Below are 18,881 nucleotides of genomic sequence, written 5' to 3' on the forward strand. Positions count from 1 at the left end.
ATGGTCATTAGGATGGAAAATTTAATTTGCTATATCATGCTGATCTCATTGAATGATTTGTCAATTATTTGTCCAATTAAATGATGACAATCAGTCCCACTTTACAATAGGTTGTTATCAATTTCTAGCTTAGCGATACATGGGCAAATGTGCCCTTCTTCTGTTTGACGGGCACAGCCCACAATGGAAGGAAAATTAACCTAAACCACACATACTTGTCAGGCAATAAATAGTTAACTTTTATTTTATATCACTCAAAAATCAAATTAAATGGTGGCTACTATTGAGAGATAATGTTAATGCATTGGAGTGGGCTGCGGGCTTGCCCCCCAGCTGTGAATGGAATGCTTTATATTTAATGAAATGTAAAGTTATTGACAACTTATACAAAAACCTAAAACCATTCAGTAGTAATGAGATTGTAATAACCATGTTCGGACCTCACAACAGGACCACAATGCATATTGAATATATTTGATTATCTATTACAGGTGGCATTAGGGACATTTGAAGATGCCAATGAAAATGGGATTCAAACCTTGAGAATAGAAAACGGTTACACACTCAGGGAGACGAAGGAGGCAGAGTGCGGAGTGTGGGCTGAGGCTGAGCAGGTTGTGGGAGCGTTTGTACCTTTTTATATTGTGAGGTAGTTAAGGACATTTGTTCTCACTGGTGGAGAGCTCTCTTACTCAGTAGGTGGTGTATTTTCATCGCAAGCTGAGCGAAGGAGACAACTCTTTCCTTTCATTTAGCTGTTCTTACTGAGGTTTTAGGAGGAATGTATTGACTCTTTTTGAGGTGGAGGGTGCATTTGTAATAAGAAGATAATTACTCAAATATGAGCACAGCAAACATTCACAATATATTACCTGGAATTTGCCAGCATAGTGGTCGTCTGTGGTTCCTTCCTTCCCCTCCTTCAGAGCGATGAGTGTAAAGCCTCTAAAATATGAGGGGCTGGAGGCGTACAGAGTCACTGGAAACAGGAAAGGAGGGGAGTTAAGAGAATATACACTACCAGTCAAAAGTTTGGACACACCTACTCATTCAAGGGTTTTTCTTTATTTTTACTATTTTCTACATTGTATAATAATAGTGGACATCAAAACTATGAAATAACACATATGGAATCATGTAGTAACCAAAAAAGTGTTAAACAAATCAAAAAATATTTTATATTTGAGATTCTTCAAATAGCCAGCCTTTGCCTTGATGACAGCTTTGCACACTCTTGGCATTCTCTCAACCAGCTTCACCTGGATTGCTTTTCCAACAGTCTTGAAGGAGTTCCCACATATGCTGAGCACTTGTTGGCTTAAATGAGTAGGTGGGTCCAAACTTTTTACTGGTACTGTAGGTCAAAGATAACGTAAGTAGTCCCATCCCAAGAGCAGACCCTCCCAGGTACTGATAAGAGAGAAACAAACTCAGCCGGTTGAGCCTACTACAGTATGTGGGCCATTTCATGGATGCTAAAATTAGGATAATTCACTTATTATATATATATTGTGATGTCACGAGAGGCTGTGTCCTGGAGGGACGTTACATCCCCCTGAGATGGCTGCAAACCCAGACAGCTATGGCTCCATCTGCTGGTATGGTCGGGAACTCCAACCCTCTGTGGCCAATCTTCCCACGCAGCTGAAACCAATAAGGGGGCTGATGGGCTGAAGTTTGGTGAAAGAGAAGAGACACGGTCTCGAGGTTGGGCTCTGGGAGAGACAGAATGGTGTTATTATTTCGTTAGTTGCCGAAGACCTTTAATAAAATCCTTGTTTTGGTTGAACCTGGTCTCCTTGCACTACTTGGGCAATCCCGCTGGAAGCTGTAGCCTCTCGTGACATCACAGATGGTGGAGAATACGGGCACGCTCAAGCGTTAATAGTGCATGTCAGAGGAGGATACCGAAGGTTTGATCACCCAGTTTTCCAAGTTGGCCGGAGGCTCCCCGCCGACTGAAATGGAGGACATATTGAAAGCCCTTGTTGCTGGCCAGCAAGCCCAGATGCAAGCAAACGTGGCTCTCTTGGAGGAGCAAAAGAAAGCCAACCTTCTGAAGGCAGAGGAATTGCAGTTGCAGAGACAGAGGGTGGTCCAAAATACCCGCCCAATAAAGGCAAGTGACTTTATATCTAAGATGGGAGCTACCGATGACATTGAGGCATACCTGCATGCATTTGAGGCCACGGCCACTAGGGAAGCCTGGCCCAAGCAACAGTGGGTTGGTCTGTTAGCCCCCTTCCTAACCGGGGAAGCGCTGAATGCTGTCCGGGACCTGGGCCCTGACCAGGTTACTGACTATGATGCCCTGAAGTCTGAGATCCTCAGCAGATATGGACTCACAAAGTTTGGTATGGCCCAGCGCTTTCACAGCTGGACCTTCCAACCAGACCAACCTCCTCGGGCGCAGATGCATGAACTTGTCCGAATCGCAAGGAAATGGCTGGATCCGCAGAGGAATACAGCAGCAGCGGTGGTGGAGGCCGTTGTGGTGGATCGTTACCTACGCGCCCCTGCCTTATGAGGCAAAACGGTTCATCAGTCAACAGGCCTTGACCACGGCTGATCTGACCGTGGAAGCTGTGGAAAAGTACCAGGCCACAGCGGAGATGCTGAATGCTTCCCGAAAAGACCCCAGGAGTGCGGCCCCACCACAAATGGGAAGGACCCGTCCAAAGGACCCCAAGGTCTCGAACCCAGCCACGTCAGGACTTATCCCGGCTCCAGGGGGAGCCAGAAACCAGGCGGGTCCAAGAAGAGTACACCAGGAGGGGGAAACTTCGACAGTGTTACCGGTGTGGGGAGATGGGACATATCTCCTGGCAGTGTGGGAAACCAGCCGATGAACCTATGCCCACTGCGGAGTCCTCCAGCTCAGCACCCACACACCGTTTTGCCTCGCTCTTGGGAGTCGTAGATGGCGGCCCAGATCGACCCCCCACCTGGCCGGTAACTGTGAATCACCATGATGTGGAGGCCTTACTGGATTCTGGTAGCCGGGCCACCCTGGTGCGTAAGGATTTGGTGGGCCCAACGTGTCTGACCCCCGGGGAAAGTCCTCCCAGTTTCCTGTGTCCATGGGGACACCAGAGAATACCCCATTACTGAACTTACAATGACCAGCACACGGGGAACCATACACACGACGGCGGGGGTGGTTGATTCCCTCCCCGTCCCTGTCCTAATTGGACGAGACTGCCCAGCCTTTTACCCACTCTGGAGAGAGTCTCAGGAGAGGATAACCCGAGTACCTCGGAAACGGAGAGGCAAGACTCATCCTGGGAAGGCTCCGGTGCAATCCTCCGAGTTACTCACTCCCGCCCGGGCTCTGATAGGGATGGCAGGTGCCCAGACCGACACAGAGACGGAGCTACAGAATCTGGACAAAGAACTGTCTGGTCTGAAGGGGACCGCTGAGAGGTATCGTTTGTTAAAGCAACAGTTAGACATGAAGACAGAAGAGTTAGATATCCTCCAGGCTAAACTCCAACAGAGCTCCTTCCCTAAGCAACAGGAGGAGCTGGAGAGGCTGCGCAGGACCATCGAGGAGTGTGAGGAGACCCTGCGCAGTAGTAAGGAGGTCCAGAAGAAGGCAGAGGAGAAGTACAAGGTGTTGGAGAACAAGATGAAGAATGCGGAGGCAGAGAGAGAGAAGGAACTGAAAGCTGCTCAACAGAAGCTAAACTCTGCTAAAACCAAGGCTGATGCGTTCAGTAAGAAACTCAAGGAGAGACAACAGGAGGCTGAGTCCCTGGTCCTAGAGGTGGAGGAGTTGAAGAGAGAGCAGGCTGGCAAGCACCACGGCAATGCGGACGCCCTCTCCCGGCGTGATGCCTTCTTCGCTGCCTTTACCCCGACGAGGACGTCGGTCCCGAGGAGGGGGATGTGTGATGTCACGAGAGGCTGTGTCCTGGAGGGACGTTACATCCCCCTGAGATGGCTGCAAACCCAGACAGCTATGGCTCCATCTGCTGGTATGGTCGGGAACTCCAACCCTCTGTGGCCAATCTTCCCACGCAGCTGAAACCAATAAGGGGGCTGATGGGCTGAAGTTTGGTGAAAGAGAAGAGACACGGTCTCGAGGTTGGGCTCTGGGAGAGACAGAATGGTGTTATTATTTCGTTAGTTGCCGAAGACCTTTAATAAAATCCTTGTTTTGGTTGAACCTGGTCTCCTTGCACTACTTGGGCAATCCCGCTGGAAGCTGTAGCCTCTCGTGACATCACAATATATATATTATATTTCAGTTTAAGTGTCAAAACAAGCAAGTATAGTGTAGAGAATCATTGTACCAAATAAACCGCTGTGAAATACATTTTCCATAACCAGAAATATTGTATTTTCAGCTGTTTGAAGCTCGTGTACAAAACCGAAAGTAAAAGATGCAAAAACTAAACTTAAGGGAAGCATAGAAATAGTGCACATAGAACAGGTCTACCACTTCTTAGACTTGCTTTAAATGAGTGACAGATCTATAACACACATTTCTATGTGAATTTGGTTGGGTCAACCAAAAAGTTATATATAGCAACTTTAAACAACAGTTATAAAATAATGTAATTGATAGAGGGGAAACAACTTTTCTTCAAAAAAAAAGAAAGATGAAGTTTCACCTGAGTGCTGAGAGGATTTTTTGAAGTGACAATGAACGTTAGCTTGGCTCTCTCTGTGTGTTTCATACCGTGGGAGTAGGGGTTGGTTCATTGACAGAGAGCAATGGCTAGCTAATATGCTAACTATTCTAGCTAGCTAACTAACTGGCTGAATAAGTTGACGACGTACTCACTCAAACTGTCAAAACTAACCCCAAAACTTTACACAACGTTAGACACGAACACAAAAGATCTGTTTAGCATGTTAACACACTATTGGTTAGCACGGCGGTGGCACAGGAATCCTCATCTCTCCCAAGTGGACATTCTCTCTTTTCCCCCTGACCCATCTGTCTATCTCCTCATTTGAATTCCATGCTGTCACAGTCACTAGCCCATTCAAGCTTAACATCCTTATCATTTATCGCCCTCCAGGTTCCCTTGGAGAGTTCATCAATGAGCTTGACGCCTTGATAAGTTCCTTTCCTGAGGATGGCTCACCCCTCACAGTTCTGGGTGACTTTAACCTCCCTACGTCTGCCTTTGACTCATTTCTCTCTGCCTCCTTCTTTCCACTCCTTTCCTATTTTGACCTCACCCTCTCACCATCCCCCCCCCCTACTCACAAGGCAGGCAATACGCTTGACCTCATCTTTACTAGATGCTGTTCTTCTACTAATCTCACTGCAACTCCCCTCCAAGTCTCCAACCACTACTTTGTATCCTTTTCTCTCTCGCTCTCCTCCAACACTACTCACTCTGCCCCTACTCAGATGGTAATGTGCCGTCGCAACCTTCGCTCTCACTCTCCCGCTACTCTGTCCTCTTCCATCCTATCATCTCTTCCCTCTGCTAAATCCTTCTCCCTCCGATCTCCTGATTCTGCCTCCTCAACCCTCCTCTCCTCCCTTTCTGCATCTTTTGACTCTCCTATCCTCCCGGCCGACTCGGTCCTCCACTCCTGCTCGGTGGCTTGACGACTCATTGCAAGCTCACAAAACAGGGCTCCGGGCAGCCGAGCGGAAATGGAGGAAAACTAGACTCCCTGCGGACCTGTCATCTTTTCACTCCCTCCTCTCTACATTCTCTTCCTCTGTTTCTGCTGCTAAAGCCACTTTCTACCACTCTAAATTTCAAGCCTCTGCCTCTAACCTTAGGAATCACTTTGCCACCTTCTCCTCCCTGCTGAATCCTCTTCCTCCTCCCCCTCCCTCCTCCCTCTCTGTGGATGACTTCGTCAACCATTTTGAAAAGAAGGTTGACGACATCCGATCCTCATTTATTAAGTCAAATGACACCGCTGGCCCTGCTCACACTGCCCTACCCTATGCTTTGACTTCTTTCTCCCCTCTCTCTCCAGATGAAATCTTGTGACTTGTGACGGCCGGCCACCCAACCACCTGCCCGCTTGACCCTATCCCCTCCTCTCTTCTCCAGACCATTTCCGGAGACCTTCTCCCTTACCTCACCTCGCTCATCAACTCATTCTTGACCGCTGGCCATGTCCCTTCCGTCTTCAAGAGAGCGAAAGTTGCACCCCTCCTCAAAAAACCTACACTCGATCCCTCCGATGTCAACAACTACAGACCAGTATCCCTTCTTTCTTTTCTCTCCAAAACTCTTGAGCGTGCCGTCTCTAGCCAACTCTCCTGCTATCTCTCTCAGAATGACCTTCTTGATCCAAACCAGTCAGGTTTCAAGACTGGTCATTCAACTGAGACTGCTCTTCTCTGTGCCATGGAGGCTCTCCGCACTGCTAAAGCTAACTCTCTCTCCTCTGCTATTATCCTTCTAAACCTATCTTCTGCCTTTGTTACTGTGAACCATCAGATCCTCCTCTTCACCCTCTCCGAGTTGGGCATCTCCGGCCCTGCTCACTCTTGGATTGCGTCCTACCTGACAGGTCGCTCCTACCAGGTGGCGTGACTAGAATCTGTCTCCGCACCACGTGCTCTCACCACTGGTGTCCCCCAGGGCTCATTTCTAGGCCCTCTCCTATTATCTCTATACACCAAGTCACTTGGCTCTGTCATATCCTCACACGGTCTCTCCTATCATTGCTACGCAAACGACACACAATTCATTTTCTCCTTTCCCCCTTCTGATAACCAGGTGGCAAATCGCATCTCTGCATGTCTGGCAAAAAAAAGTAATCCTTCTGTAAATGTAAAATAATTGGTATTGTAGCAAATTCATGGGGTAGCCCTAACCGGGAGCCCTAACAGCGCCCGTCAAGCCAATATCTTAACCGTTACACCAAGAGGGTCAAACCTCTTAATGAGATCACTAGGTGTCGGGTTAAGGTCACTACATTGCCCCCTACCTTCGGGAGAGTGTGATATTGAGCCACCTACCACAGACCAATGAACACCTTTATTACATCAGTAATATATGACATATGACCCCCCCCCATGGCATAGCTGCAATAGCTGCAATAACAAACTTGTGTTACTTTCACTGATATTTGTGTTCAACGCAGGTCCAATTGATAAGGGACAGATCGAAAATAGGGGAGGGTTGTAAAACTTTTTATTTGCTTTGGGGAGGGTTTTGTGTTTTTTTATTGGGTAGTGTTTGTCCCTGGTTTACATTTGCTCTTTTGCAGATTTTACAATATAATTTCTTCCATCCTAGCCAAATTTCTTAATCTGCTTGCATGCGCCTCCCATATATCAAGGTGTTTTGGTACTTCTCCACGTGCTAACTTTTACTATACCACAGGTCAGTAGAGTCTACCAGTCTAAGTGTCTATCCTGCCTTCTCTCCACCATTTAGTGACAATAGTGGTAGGTGGATCGTTTATCTAGATCTGCAATAGACTAACTAGCAATCATACCACACATAAAAGCATTCAAAGCTGCATCAATGTTCAATATGAGCAGAAGAACAAACAGAAACAGCAGATAGGCAGTGGAGAGGTCATTGTGCATGTTAGAACAGTGAAGACAAGCAGCTCAAAAAGCTCCCCTATTTCAGTATGTAGACTCTTCCTGGAGTCCAAACAGGAAACAAAACAACAAATAAATTACATAATATACATAACACTACATAATACAGTGCAAAATACAATACAAAATATATACAAATGTCTGTGTTTCTTCACAGTCCCCATTGTGCCGTAAGGTGGTCTTTTATATGTTTTTTTAATCTGTGCCAACTGCTTGAATAGACAGTTCGGTACCTTTAACCCATCAACACCTCGCACAAAGACCAATAGTGATGCAGTCAATCTCTCCTCAACTTTGAGCCAGGAGAGACTGACATGCATGTTACTGACACTTTCCCGCGTGTACATCTAAGTGCTGCTCTGTTCTGGACCAACTGCAATTTACCTATGTCCTTTTTGCAGCACATGACCATACAACTGGGCAGTAGTCCAGGTGCAACAAAAAACTAGGGCCTGTAGGACCTGCCTGGTTGATTTAGATGTCAAGAAAGCAGAGCAACGCCTTATCATGGACAAACCTCTTCACATTTTAGTAACCATTGAGTCTATTGATCTTGTTTAGGGCCAATACAATTATCCTACATAGATGAGCCTACAACACCACAATGCAATTAATGCATTATTGTTTTCAAGTGAGTACAAAATTCGACTATAGGCTGCAGTGAAAATATCATTTGAATAACAGCCCTTAACCCCTGTGATTTGAATGTTTCATTTAATTTGGATCAGTTGTGGGTCTACTCTCGACAGTTAATAAGGTCTAGAAAGGCACAGTAGCAGGCCAGTCTGGCTGTATTTTTACTTCTGATACTGAATGCGCTGTCTGTTGCAGATCATCATTCTCCCAAGTCATCCTATAATGTGGCAACATATCCTCTTGGCAGTCCCAGTTATTCAGGAAAGCTTAACATGCTCTGCCTCCTCTCCAATCCGAGCGGCTATTCCTCACTCACCTAGAACCTAACACTTCAATATAGCCTAAATATTTGATATGTGGAATAAACACAAGCAGTCACAATGTTTTAATCTGATTAGGCTGCTTCAAAAGTCTCCTGTAGGCATGCGCACGTTCGTCCAAAATATACTGAACAAAACTATAAATGCAACAATTACCTATTTTGTTACAGTTCATATAAGGAAATCAGTCAATTGAAATAAATCAATCTGGCCCTAATCTATGGATTTCACATGACTGGGCAGGGGCAAAGCCATGGGTGAGCCAGGCCCACCCACTGTGGAGCCAGGCCCATCCAATCAGAATAAGTTTTTCCACACAAAAGGGCTTCATTACAGACAGAAATACTCCTCAGTTTCATCAGCTGTCTGGGTGGCTGGTCTCAGACGATCCAGCAGGTTGTCACGATCGTCGTAGGGAATAGACCAAGGCGCAGCGTGATGAACGAACATGTTTAAACTTCATTATCTTTAGTGATAATAGACAACAATAAACAAAACAAGAAACGACTCGTGAAGTCCACGGTAACAATGACCAACACGGAACAAGAACCCACAAACACAAAGGGAAAACAGACAGTTTAAATATGGCTCCCAATCAGAGACAACCAACGACAGGGAGTCACTCTAGGGAGTCTCTGATTGGGAGTCACTCTAGCCAACATAGAAATACAACAACTAGAACTCCCGACATAGAAACACAACACATAGAATGAACACACCCTGGCTCAACATATAGAGTCCCAGAGCCAGGGTGTGACAGTACCCCCCCCTAAAGGCGCGGACTGCGACCGCGCCTCAACAAGAGCAAAACAGGGGAGGGCTGGGTGGGCATACCTCCTCGGCGGCGGTTCTGGCTCCGGCCTTGCCCACCACCCTCCAATAAACCCCCCATAGCGCCCCAGGTCCGGTCTGGCCCCGCTGGCTGGAGCTGAACTGGACGTAGCAGGAGCGGTTAGCTTCAGCTCCGTTGTGGAGCAGTTGACCGGTACCTGATTAGGCACCGGTGACCCAGGCACGGGTTGTGCCGGACTGACGACGCGCACCCCTGGCTTGGTGCGTGGAGCAGCAACGGGCCGGACCGGGCTGACGATGCGCACCCCTGGCTTGGTGCGTGGAGCCGGAACGGGCTTTACCGGGCTGACGACTCGCACCCCTGGCTTGGTGCGTGGAGCAGCAACGGGCTTTACCAGGCTGACGACTCGCACCCCTGGCTTGGTGCGAGTAGCAGGAACGGGCTGGACCAGGCTGACGACTCGCACCCCTGGCTTGGTGCGAGTAGCAGGAACGGGCTGGACCAGGCTGACGACTCGCACCCCTGGCTTGGTGCGAGTGGCAGGAACAGACCGGGCCGGGCTGGCGACGCACACCGTAGGCTTGGTGCGTGGAGAAGGGACAGGCCGGGCCGGGCTGGCGACGCGCACCGTAGGCTTGGTGCGAGTAGCAGGAACAGGCCGGACCGGGCTGGTGACGCACACCGTAGGCTTGGTGCGTGGAGCAGGGACAGGCCGGACTGGGCCTGGCGACGCACACCGTAGGCTTGGTGCGTGGAGCAGGGACAGGCCGGACTGGGCTGACGACGCACCCCGTAGGCTTGGTGCGTGGAGCAGGGACAGGCCGGACCGGGCTGGCGACGCATACCGTAGGCTTGGTGCGAGGAGCAGGGACAGGCCGGACCGGGCTGGCGACGCGCACCGTACACTTGGTGCGAGGGGCCGGAACAGGCCGGACCGTACTGGGGACACACACCACTGGCTCTACCTCGGGATCTGGAACGGGCCGGACCGGACTGGTAACACACCCCAGTACCTCTCGCCGTGCCTCTACACCTTCCTTCCCCGCTTTGACCAGTGGCCCCCGTAACCTGGTGGCCTTCTGAATCCGCCCCTTTTCTGCCTCCGTCAGCCCCGTCGTCCATGCCGTGTGCCCCCCCCCTAAACATTTTCTGGGGTTGCCTCTCGCCTGTCTGACGTTGACACTGCTGACGCCGCTGCTCCTCTTTCGCCAGGGCCTTTCCCGGCGCTTCCTCCCATGTCCAGTCCAAGTTCTGCCCCGGGACACGCTGCTTGGTCCTTACTTGGTGGGTTCTTCTGTCACGATCGTCGTAGGGAATAGACCAAGGCGCAGCGTGATGAACGAACATGTTTAAACTTCATTATCTTTAGTGATAATAGACAACAATAAACAAAACAAGAAACGACTCGTGAAGTCCACGGTAACAATGACCAACACGGAACAAGAACCCACAAACACAAAGGGAAAACAGACAGTTTAAATATGGCTCCCAATCAGAGACAACCAACGACAGCTGACACTCGTTGCCTCTGATTGGGAGTCACTCTAGCCAACATAGAAATACAACAACTAGAACTCCCGACATAGAAACACAACACATAGAATGAACACACCCTGGCTCAACATATAGAGTCCCAGAGCCAGGGTGTGACACAGGTGAAGAAGCCAGATGTGGAGTTCCTGGGCTGGCATGGTTACACGTGGTCTGCGGTTGTGAGGCCGGTTGGACGCACTGCCAAATTCTCTAAAACGACGTTTTTTTTTATGGTCGAGAAATGAACATTAAAGTCTCTGGCAACAGCTCTGGTGGACATTCCTGCAGTCAGCATGCCAATTGCACGCTCCCTCAAAACTGGAGGCATCTGTGGCATTGTGTTGTGTGACAAAACTGCACATTTTAGAGTTGCCTTTTATTATCCCCAGCACAAGGTGCACCTGTGTAATAATCATGCTGTTTAATCAGCTTCTTGATATGCCACACCTGTCAGGTGGATAGATTATCTTGGCAAAGGAGAAATGCTCACTAACAGGGATGTAAACAAATTTGTGCACAAAATGTGAGAGAAATAAGCTTTTTGTGTGCATGGAAAATTTCTGGGATCTTTTATTTCAGCTCATGAAACATGGGACCAACACTTTACATGTTGCGTTTATATATGTTTTCAGTACCCTTCAAGACGGTAGCCCACTAATTAAACAGCATGGAAGCACAACTCACAAATGCGCATATTGTTTTTATGCAGATTTTAGAATATTTGCATGGAAATCTTTCACCTAGCTATATACACCCCAAAGGCTCTGGCAAGTGCGCTAGTCCAGTGTCACTTTGATTATGCCTGCACATCACCAGCAGCCCCAAACATCTAAAGAATAAGCTACAGACCAGTCAAAACAAGCTTGTAAGACTTGTACATAAACTACCCCCTCATACTCATCTGGAGGTCGAACATTGTTTTGTCTGTATCTATGCAACTGTATACAGTGGGGGAAAAAAAGTATTTAGTCAGCCACCAATTGTGCAAGTTCTCCCACTTAAAAAGATGAGAGAGACCTGTAATTTCCATCATAGGTACACGTCAACTATGACAGACAAATTGAGATTTTTTTTCTCCAGAAAATCACATTGTAGGAATTTTTAATGAATTTATTTGCAAATTATGGTGGAAAATAAGTATTTGGTCACCTACAAACAAGCAAGATTTCTGGCTCTCACAGACCTGTAACTTCTTCTTTAAGAGGCTCCTCTGTCCTCCACTCGTTACCTGTATTAATGGCACCTGTTTGAACTTGTTATCAGTATAAAAGACACCTGTCCACAACCTCAAACAGTCACACTCCAAACTCCACTATGGCCAAGACCAAAGAGCTGTCAAAGGACACCAGAAACAAAATTGTAGACCTGCACCAGGCTGGGAAGACCGAATCTGCAATAGGTAAGCAGCTTGGTTTGAAGAAATCAACTGTGGGAGCAATTATTAGGAAATGGAAGACATACAAGACCACTGATAATCTCCCTCGATATGGGGCTCCACACAAGATCTCACCCCGTGGTCAAAATGATCACAAGAACGGTGAGCAAAAATCCCAGAACCACACGGGGGGACCTAGTGAATGACCTGCAGAGAGCTGGGACCAAAGTAACAAAGCCTACCATCAGTAACACACTACGCCGCCAGGGACTCAAATCCTGCAGTGCCAGACGTGTCCACCTGCTTAAACCAGTACATGTCCAGGCCCGTCTGAAGTTTGCTAGAGTGCATTTGGATGATCCAGAAGAGGATTGGGAGAATGTCATATGGTCAGATGAAACCAAAATATAACTTTTTGGTAAAAACTCAACTCGTCGTGTTTGGAGGACAAAGAATGCTGAGTTGCATCCAAAGAACACCATACCTACTGTGAAGCATGGGGGTGGAAACATCATGCTTTGGGGCTGTTTTTCTGCAGGGACCAGGACGACTGATCGCGTGTAAAGGAAAGAATGAATGGGGCCATGTATCGTGAGATTTTGAGTGAAAACCTCCTTCCATCAGCAAGGGCATTGAAGATGAAACGTGGCTGGGTCTTTCAGCATGACAATGATCCCAAACACACCGCCCGGGCAACGAAGGAGTGGCTTCGTAAGAAGCATTTCAAGGTCCTGGAGTGGCCTAGCCAGTCTCCAGATCTCAACACCATAGAAAATCTTTGGAGGGAGTTGAAAGTCCGTGTTGCCCAGCGACAGCCCCAAAACATCACTGCTCTAGAAGAGATCTGCATGGAGGAATGGGCCAAAATACCAGCAACAGTGTGTGAAAACCTTGTGAAGACTTACAGAAAACGTTTGACCTGTGTCATTGCCAACAAAGGGTATATAACAAAGTATTGAGAAACTTTTGTTATTGACCAAATACTTATTTTCCACCATAATTTGCAAATAAATTCATAAAAAATCCTACAATGTGATTTTCTGGATTTTTTTCCCCTCATTTTCTCTGTCATAGTTGACGTGTACCTATGATGAAAATTACAGGCCTCTCTCATATTTTTAAGTGGGAGAACTTGCACAATTGGTGGCTGACTAAATACTTTTTTCCCCCACTGTATATGTATTTATGTAAAATAAAATGTTTGTGTCCTTGACTTTATTGTGCAATCCCGGTCACTTTAAAACATCTTTGTACTTTGTGTGTGAGTTTGTTTGTATATATATATATACAGTGGGGAAAAAAAGTATTTAGTCAGCCACCAATTGTGCAAGTTCTCCCACTTAAAAATATGAGAGAGGCCTGTAATTTTCATCATAGGTACACGTCAACTATGACAGAGAAAATGAGGGGAAAAAATCCAGAAAATCACATTGTAGGATTTTTTATGAATTTATTTGCAAATTATGGTGGAAAATAAGTATTTGGTCAATAACAAAAGTTTCTCAATACTTTGTTATATACCCTTTGTTGGCAATGACACAGGTCAAACGTTTTCTGTAAGTCTTCACAAGGTTTTCACACACTGTTGCTGGTATTTTGGCCCATTCCTCCATGCAGATCTCCTCTAGAGCAGTGATGTTTTGGGGCTGTCGCTGGGCAATACGGACTTTCAACTCCCGCCAAAGATTTTCTATGGGGTTGAGATCTGGAGACTGGCTAGGCCACTCCAGGACCTTGAAATGCTTCTTACGAAGCCACTCCTTCGTTGCCCGGGCGGTGTGTTTGGGATCATTGTCATGCTGAAAGACCCAGCCACGTTTCATCTTCAATGCCCTTAATGGTGGAAGGAGGTTTTCACTCAAAATCTCATGATACATGGCCCCATTCATTCTTTCCTTTACACGGATCAGTCGTCCTGGTCCCTTTGCAGAAAAACAGCCCCAAAGCATGATGTTTCCACCCCCATGCTTCACAGTAGGTATGGTGTTCTTTGGATGCAACTCAGCATTCTTTGTCCTCCAAACACGACGAGTTGAGTTTTTACCAAAAAATTATATTTTGGTTTCATCTGACATTCTCCCAATCCTCTTCTGGATCATCCAAATGCACTCTAGCAAACTTCAGACGGGCCTGGACATGTACTGGCTTAAGCAGGGGGACACGTCTTGTACTGCAGGATTTGAGTCCCTGGCAGCGTAGTGTGTTACTGATGGTAGGCTTTGTTACTTTGGTCCCAGCTCTCTGCAGGTCATTCACTAGGTCCCCCCGTGTGGTTCTGGGATTTTTGCTCACCGTTCTTGTGATCATTTTGACCCCACAGGGTGAGATCTTGCGTGGAGCCCCAGATCGAGGGAGATTATCAGTGGTCTTGTATGTCTTCCATTTCCTAATAATTGCTCCCACAGTTGATTTCTTCAAACCAAGCTGCTTACCTATTGCAGATTCAGTCTTCCCAGCCTGGTGCAGGTCTACAATTTTGTTTCTGGTGTCCTTTGACAGCTCTTTGGTCTTGGCCATAGTGGAGTTTGGAGTGTGACTGTTTGAGGTTGTGAACAGGTGTCTTTTATACTGATAACAAGTTCAAACAGGTGCCATTAATACAGGTAACGAGTGGAGGACAGAGGAGCCTCTTAAAGAAGAAGTTACAGGTCTGTGAGAGCCAGAAATCTTGCTTGTTTGTAGGTGACCAAATACTTATTTTCCACCATAATTTGCAAATAAATTCATTAAAAATCCTACAATGTGATTTTCTGGATTTTTTTTTCTCATTTTGTCTGTCATAGTTGACGTGTACCTATGATGAAAATTACAGGCCTCTCTCATCTTTTTAAGTGGGAGAACTTGCACAATTGGTGGCTGACTAAATACTTTTTTTCCCCACTGTATATATATATATATATATATAATAAAATACTGACAAATAAAATCAATCAATTCAAAATGTGCAGTGGCCATTTGATGAATGGAAAGAGACATCTGTTACAAAACACCAAAAAGTTGAAAATTATTTGATACTGGGTAGGCCTGAAAGGTAGGGAGGGAGGTATTTTCTGTTTGTCGAGGTTGACATAGTCCATTTATTGTGGTTTTGAAAAAGCAAACCATGATATTGAAGTGCCCGAAGTGGTTATGCTTTGTTTATTGGTTGTGTGGTGCATTGGCTCAGAAATATGTTGGTGGAAAAGTCATTGCATATATTTAATACAATTATAAATATGGCATCAAAATGTTGAAAATCTGATTTCCCCCTAGCTGATCATTATCTGCAGCCGGCTCTGATCGTAGTGTAATGAAAAAGGCAGGGAGAGTGCGTTCGTCCGTGGTGGTCGACAAACCCGCAACCTTCTGTCCCATAGCCCTGCGTGGCATTGGCAGTGCCATAAAAGCATGCTGAAGTGGCAAAGTCGATATCCACGTTTATAAACACAGGGTCGCTACAGTCATTATTATTTGTGGTTGTAAACATTATTTTGAGTTAATTCTATGAGATGGGAGGGTGTGCAATTTGTTACAGTACAAGGGGAGGGTTATGTGAAGAAGAAAAAAATACATAGTGAGTACATAGTGAGCAAAATATTGGTCAAACACCTATTTTTCAATTGACAAGCCTATAACTGACTAAATAGAACCAGAAAAAAAACTAGAACTAAACAAAACAAAAAATAATTTAAGTTGACTAATATCTGACTACTAAATGGAATGGACAAAAGTTTTTGGAGAGATTGAGAGATTTTCAGTGTTAAGCACAATTCATATTAGCAGCACAGTTCTGTTCAGCAGTGGGAAGGATGTGGCAAACCTGGTACACACAGCCTAGCCTACATCAGCTGGTGAGCTGCGGGGGAGCAAGCGATGAGTGTGGGCAGACAGGCTCCTCCTGCTCAGAGTACACACACCGCGCAGGCGACGCTTGCTTCTCTGTAGCTAACCAGTCACCACCAGACTTCTACTTAGTTACCCTTTACCTAGTTAAGAAGCACAAGCTGCTTTATGAAATTAAAAACAATACAATACTCCCTTGAGTGTAGAAAGGTTGTTGAATTTGTAGTCTCACTCAACCCTCACACTTTCCCCACTGCATTTCATAGCCAGGTTCTGTAACCAACGTACTAACCAAGTCTCCCTCTTATCCTCCGAGAAAATTCCTTGATTCTAGCCATTACCATTCAAAAGATATGACCCATAATACCGGCGCTACGTTTTTTTTCTTTCTATTGTGCATTTTACATTCATAAAGCATATACCAGGCTTTTCTAAAACCAGGCTACTTGCCGACCGGCCAGTTAACTATTTGTTTAGGCTACACCTTGTTCAGTCACGTTACCTCGTTAGCTAGCTATAGCTAACAACCTGGGGCGCGTTCAGCAGGATGCAACGTTTTGGAACGTTCAGATAGAAATATGCTATGTATAAAAAAACATGCGTCTCTGACATGTTGAATAAGGAATAACGTCGGCGTTGTTAATGGAATTTCTATCTGCAATGCACAAGAACGTTTTGCAACTGAGCGTGGCCCTGGTAACATTACCAGTAGCCTATATGCAAACATTTGGTGGCATGGAAAGAAAGGGAAATGGATAGCAAACAGTTTATTGACTAAATCCCACTACACTATATCTGACTGGGTAAATAACTTTATTTTGAGCTAATGTGGACCCAGTGACTCAGACTTGAGCACTTGGACCAGGACTCAAACATGGGGACTCGGACTTCAGCCATAGGGACTCGTGACTTAACTCGTGATTCGACCATTGGTGACTCGGATTTGTAATCGGACTTGAACACAGGGGACTTGGGACTCGATTCTGACTTGAGGTTTAGTGACTTGACTACATCACTGGGCGAAACAGTCATTAGCCCCATTCTACTTTTGGACATCAATGTGGCTGCGACGTCTGTGGAACGTTGATAACAATGGCAACTGAGTGACGGAGGCGCAACCCATACTACTTTGCCAATACGTTGCATCTGGTGATTGTGCTACTCTCTGTTTCTCTCCCCCTCTCTCTGCTTGTGTGTGTGCTTGTTTTGTATGTAATATGCAATATGTAGGCTGTATTAGGTCCCATTACATGGCCAGATAATTTTTATATTATTTTACATGTTTGTCATATTTCTGCTGTTGGGAAGAAAATATGATGTTATACTTGGGAAGAAAATATGATGTTATGGTTGGGAAGAAAATATGATGTTACGCAGAAGAATATGTTGGTAGGACAAGGCTATGTATGTTTGTTCAAATGGAAGTCAGTGATTTATGTTTACTATAAGTTAATGAGGCAATACAAATGTGATGTGACTCAAATGAAAGGGCATTTAGTTGACTAAAATGGCCCTCTGTTTTCATCATTTTGACAATAACTAGACTAAGTAATTATTTAAATGAAAAAATTTGACTAAGACTTAATTATATTTTTGTCAAAATGACTAAGACTAGACTAAATCTAAAAAAGAGTGCCAAAATTAACACTGCATTGTGGAGGGGGTGCATTTGTTTTATGACACCTTAAGTTGGACCAACTCCCCCCCAGTAACTTTCGAACTGGCCCTAAATGTTTTGCATTTCAAGTGACAATGAGTTGTGATAAGTACTCAGGTTAGCTACATTTGCGAAATGAAGTTACTTGTGCACAGAACCTAAACTTGACTTTGGTGTTAGGCTAGTTGTCATTTTCAAAGCCACTTCAATTTGGTGGTATAACAAAAGCCAAGCAAGTAACTGTAAGTAAAATGTGCTCTAGCTGCATACCTCTGTAGGTGCTTGCAGGTTGGTAGTTTTCGGGGTCCCCCTCGACTCTTAGCCGAAACTCATTGTAGCCATCTCTCCGTGTACCCTGTGTCTGTGCCCGTAAAATCCTGCCGCAATATCCATCCGACTTCGCATGCTTATCTGTGGGTTCTTCGACGAAAGCGAGAGCATTGCACAAAAAACTCGACACCAAATACTGCAAAAGCAGCAAATGCATATATATTCCCATAACGTATGTTGTGGTGCGAAGCTCTTTATTCCACCTATAAAAACCAAACAAAAATATAGGAGTATAAATTCTCTCCCCACAGTCCCCACGAAAATAAATACCTGCAAACTATTTAGCCCTGAAACTTAAGTAATAAATAGTTTGAGAAACCGCGGTGAATCCATCACAGACGGACGGATTTTGAAATTCAATGGCAATGCTTCAGTACCTATAGTTACACTGATTTGAGAGGAAAGCGGTGATAGGTGGCTTGAATGATGAGTTAAGGGAGTAGGCTAATTCTCAGCGTCCGGGAAATAGCGAACCGCAGCATTGAAACGACTAGATTGAAGCGATGAAGGCAGCAGAGTTTAAACAAAACCCAGACATTTCAACCAATGGCCGCTGTGAGCCTGTGACCGAGGAGCGTTCGACATTCTTGGTGAGACGCAGGAAAGCTGTTGGCCAATGTTTGCACAGCCGTGGATCTCACAAGTAAATTACATCAACGCGCTCATAACAATTGTGCGTCTTTTCTTTGCGTAAAACATGTTATTAATGGTAATGGAGACACAATCGTTTGGTGAGTCAAAAACATGTCTCAATTATTTACTTTTGACGATGAAACAATTATAATGTCTATATAAAAGTGCATGATTTGATTTGATTTTTTATTTTAATTTTTAAGGGGTAGATCAGCTTTAATATTGCATATAGATTGTGG

General features: G+C 45.6%; 1 protein-coding gene across 2 annotated transcripts in view; it reads right to left on the reverse strand.

Annotated features, from left to right (window-relative positions):
* Window positions 1-18,603, reverse strand: part of LOC121576915 (spondin-1) — a 157,649-nt gene extending 139,046 nt beyond the window's left edge. The window contains exons 1-3 of one of the 2 annotated variants that reach the window (XM_041890505.2): window positions 18,387-18,602; window positions 17,950-18,212; window positions 873-979 (exon numbers count right to left, since the gene is read on the reverse strand). In XM_041890505.2, the coding sequence (XP_041746439.1) occupies window positions 873-979; window positions 17,950-18,178 (336 nt within the window). In that variant the 5' untranslated portion in view covers window positions 18,179-18,212; window positions 18,387-18,602. Of the gene's footprint in view, window positions 1-872; window positions 980-17,949 lie in introns of both variants that reach the window. The other variant, XM_041890506.2, reaches the window with a different exon arrangement.
* Window positions 18,604-18,881: the final 278 nt, after the last annotated feature.

This window comes from Coregonus clupeaformis, chromosome 11 (assembly GCF_020615455.1).
Source record: "Coregonus clupeaformis isolate EN_2021a chromosome 11, ASM2061545v1, whole genome shotgun sequence".
Lineage (NCBI taxonomy): Eukaryota > Metazoa > Chordata > Actinopteri > Salmoniformes > Salmonidae > Coregonus > Coregonus clupeaformis.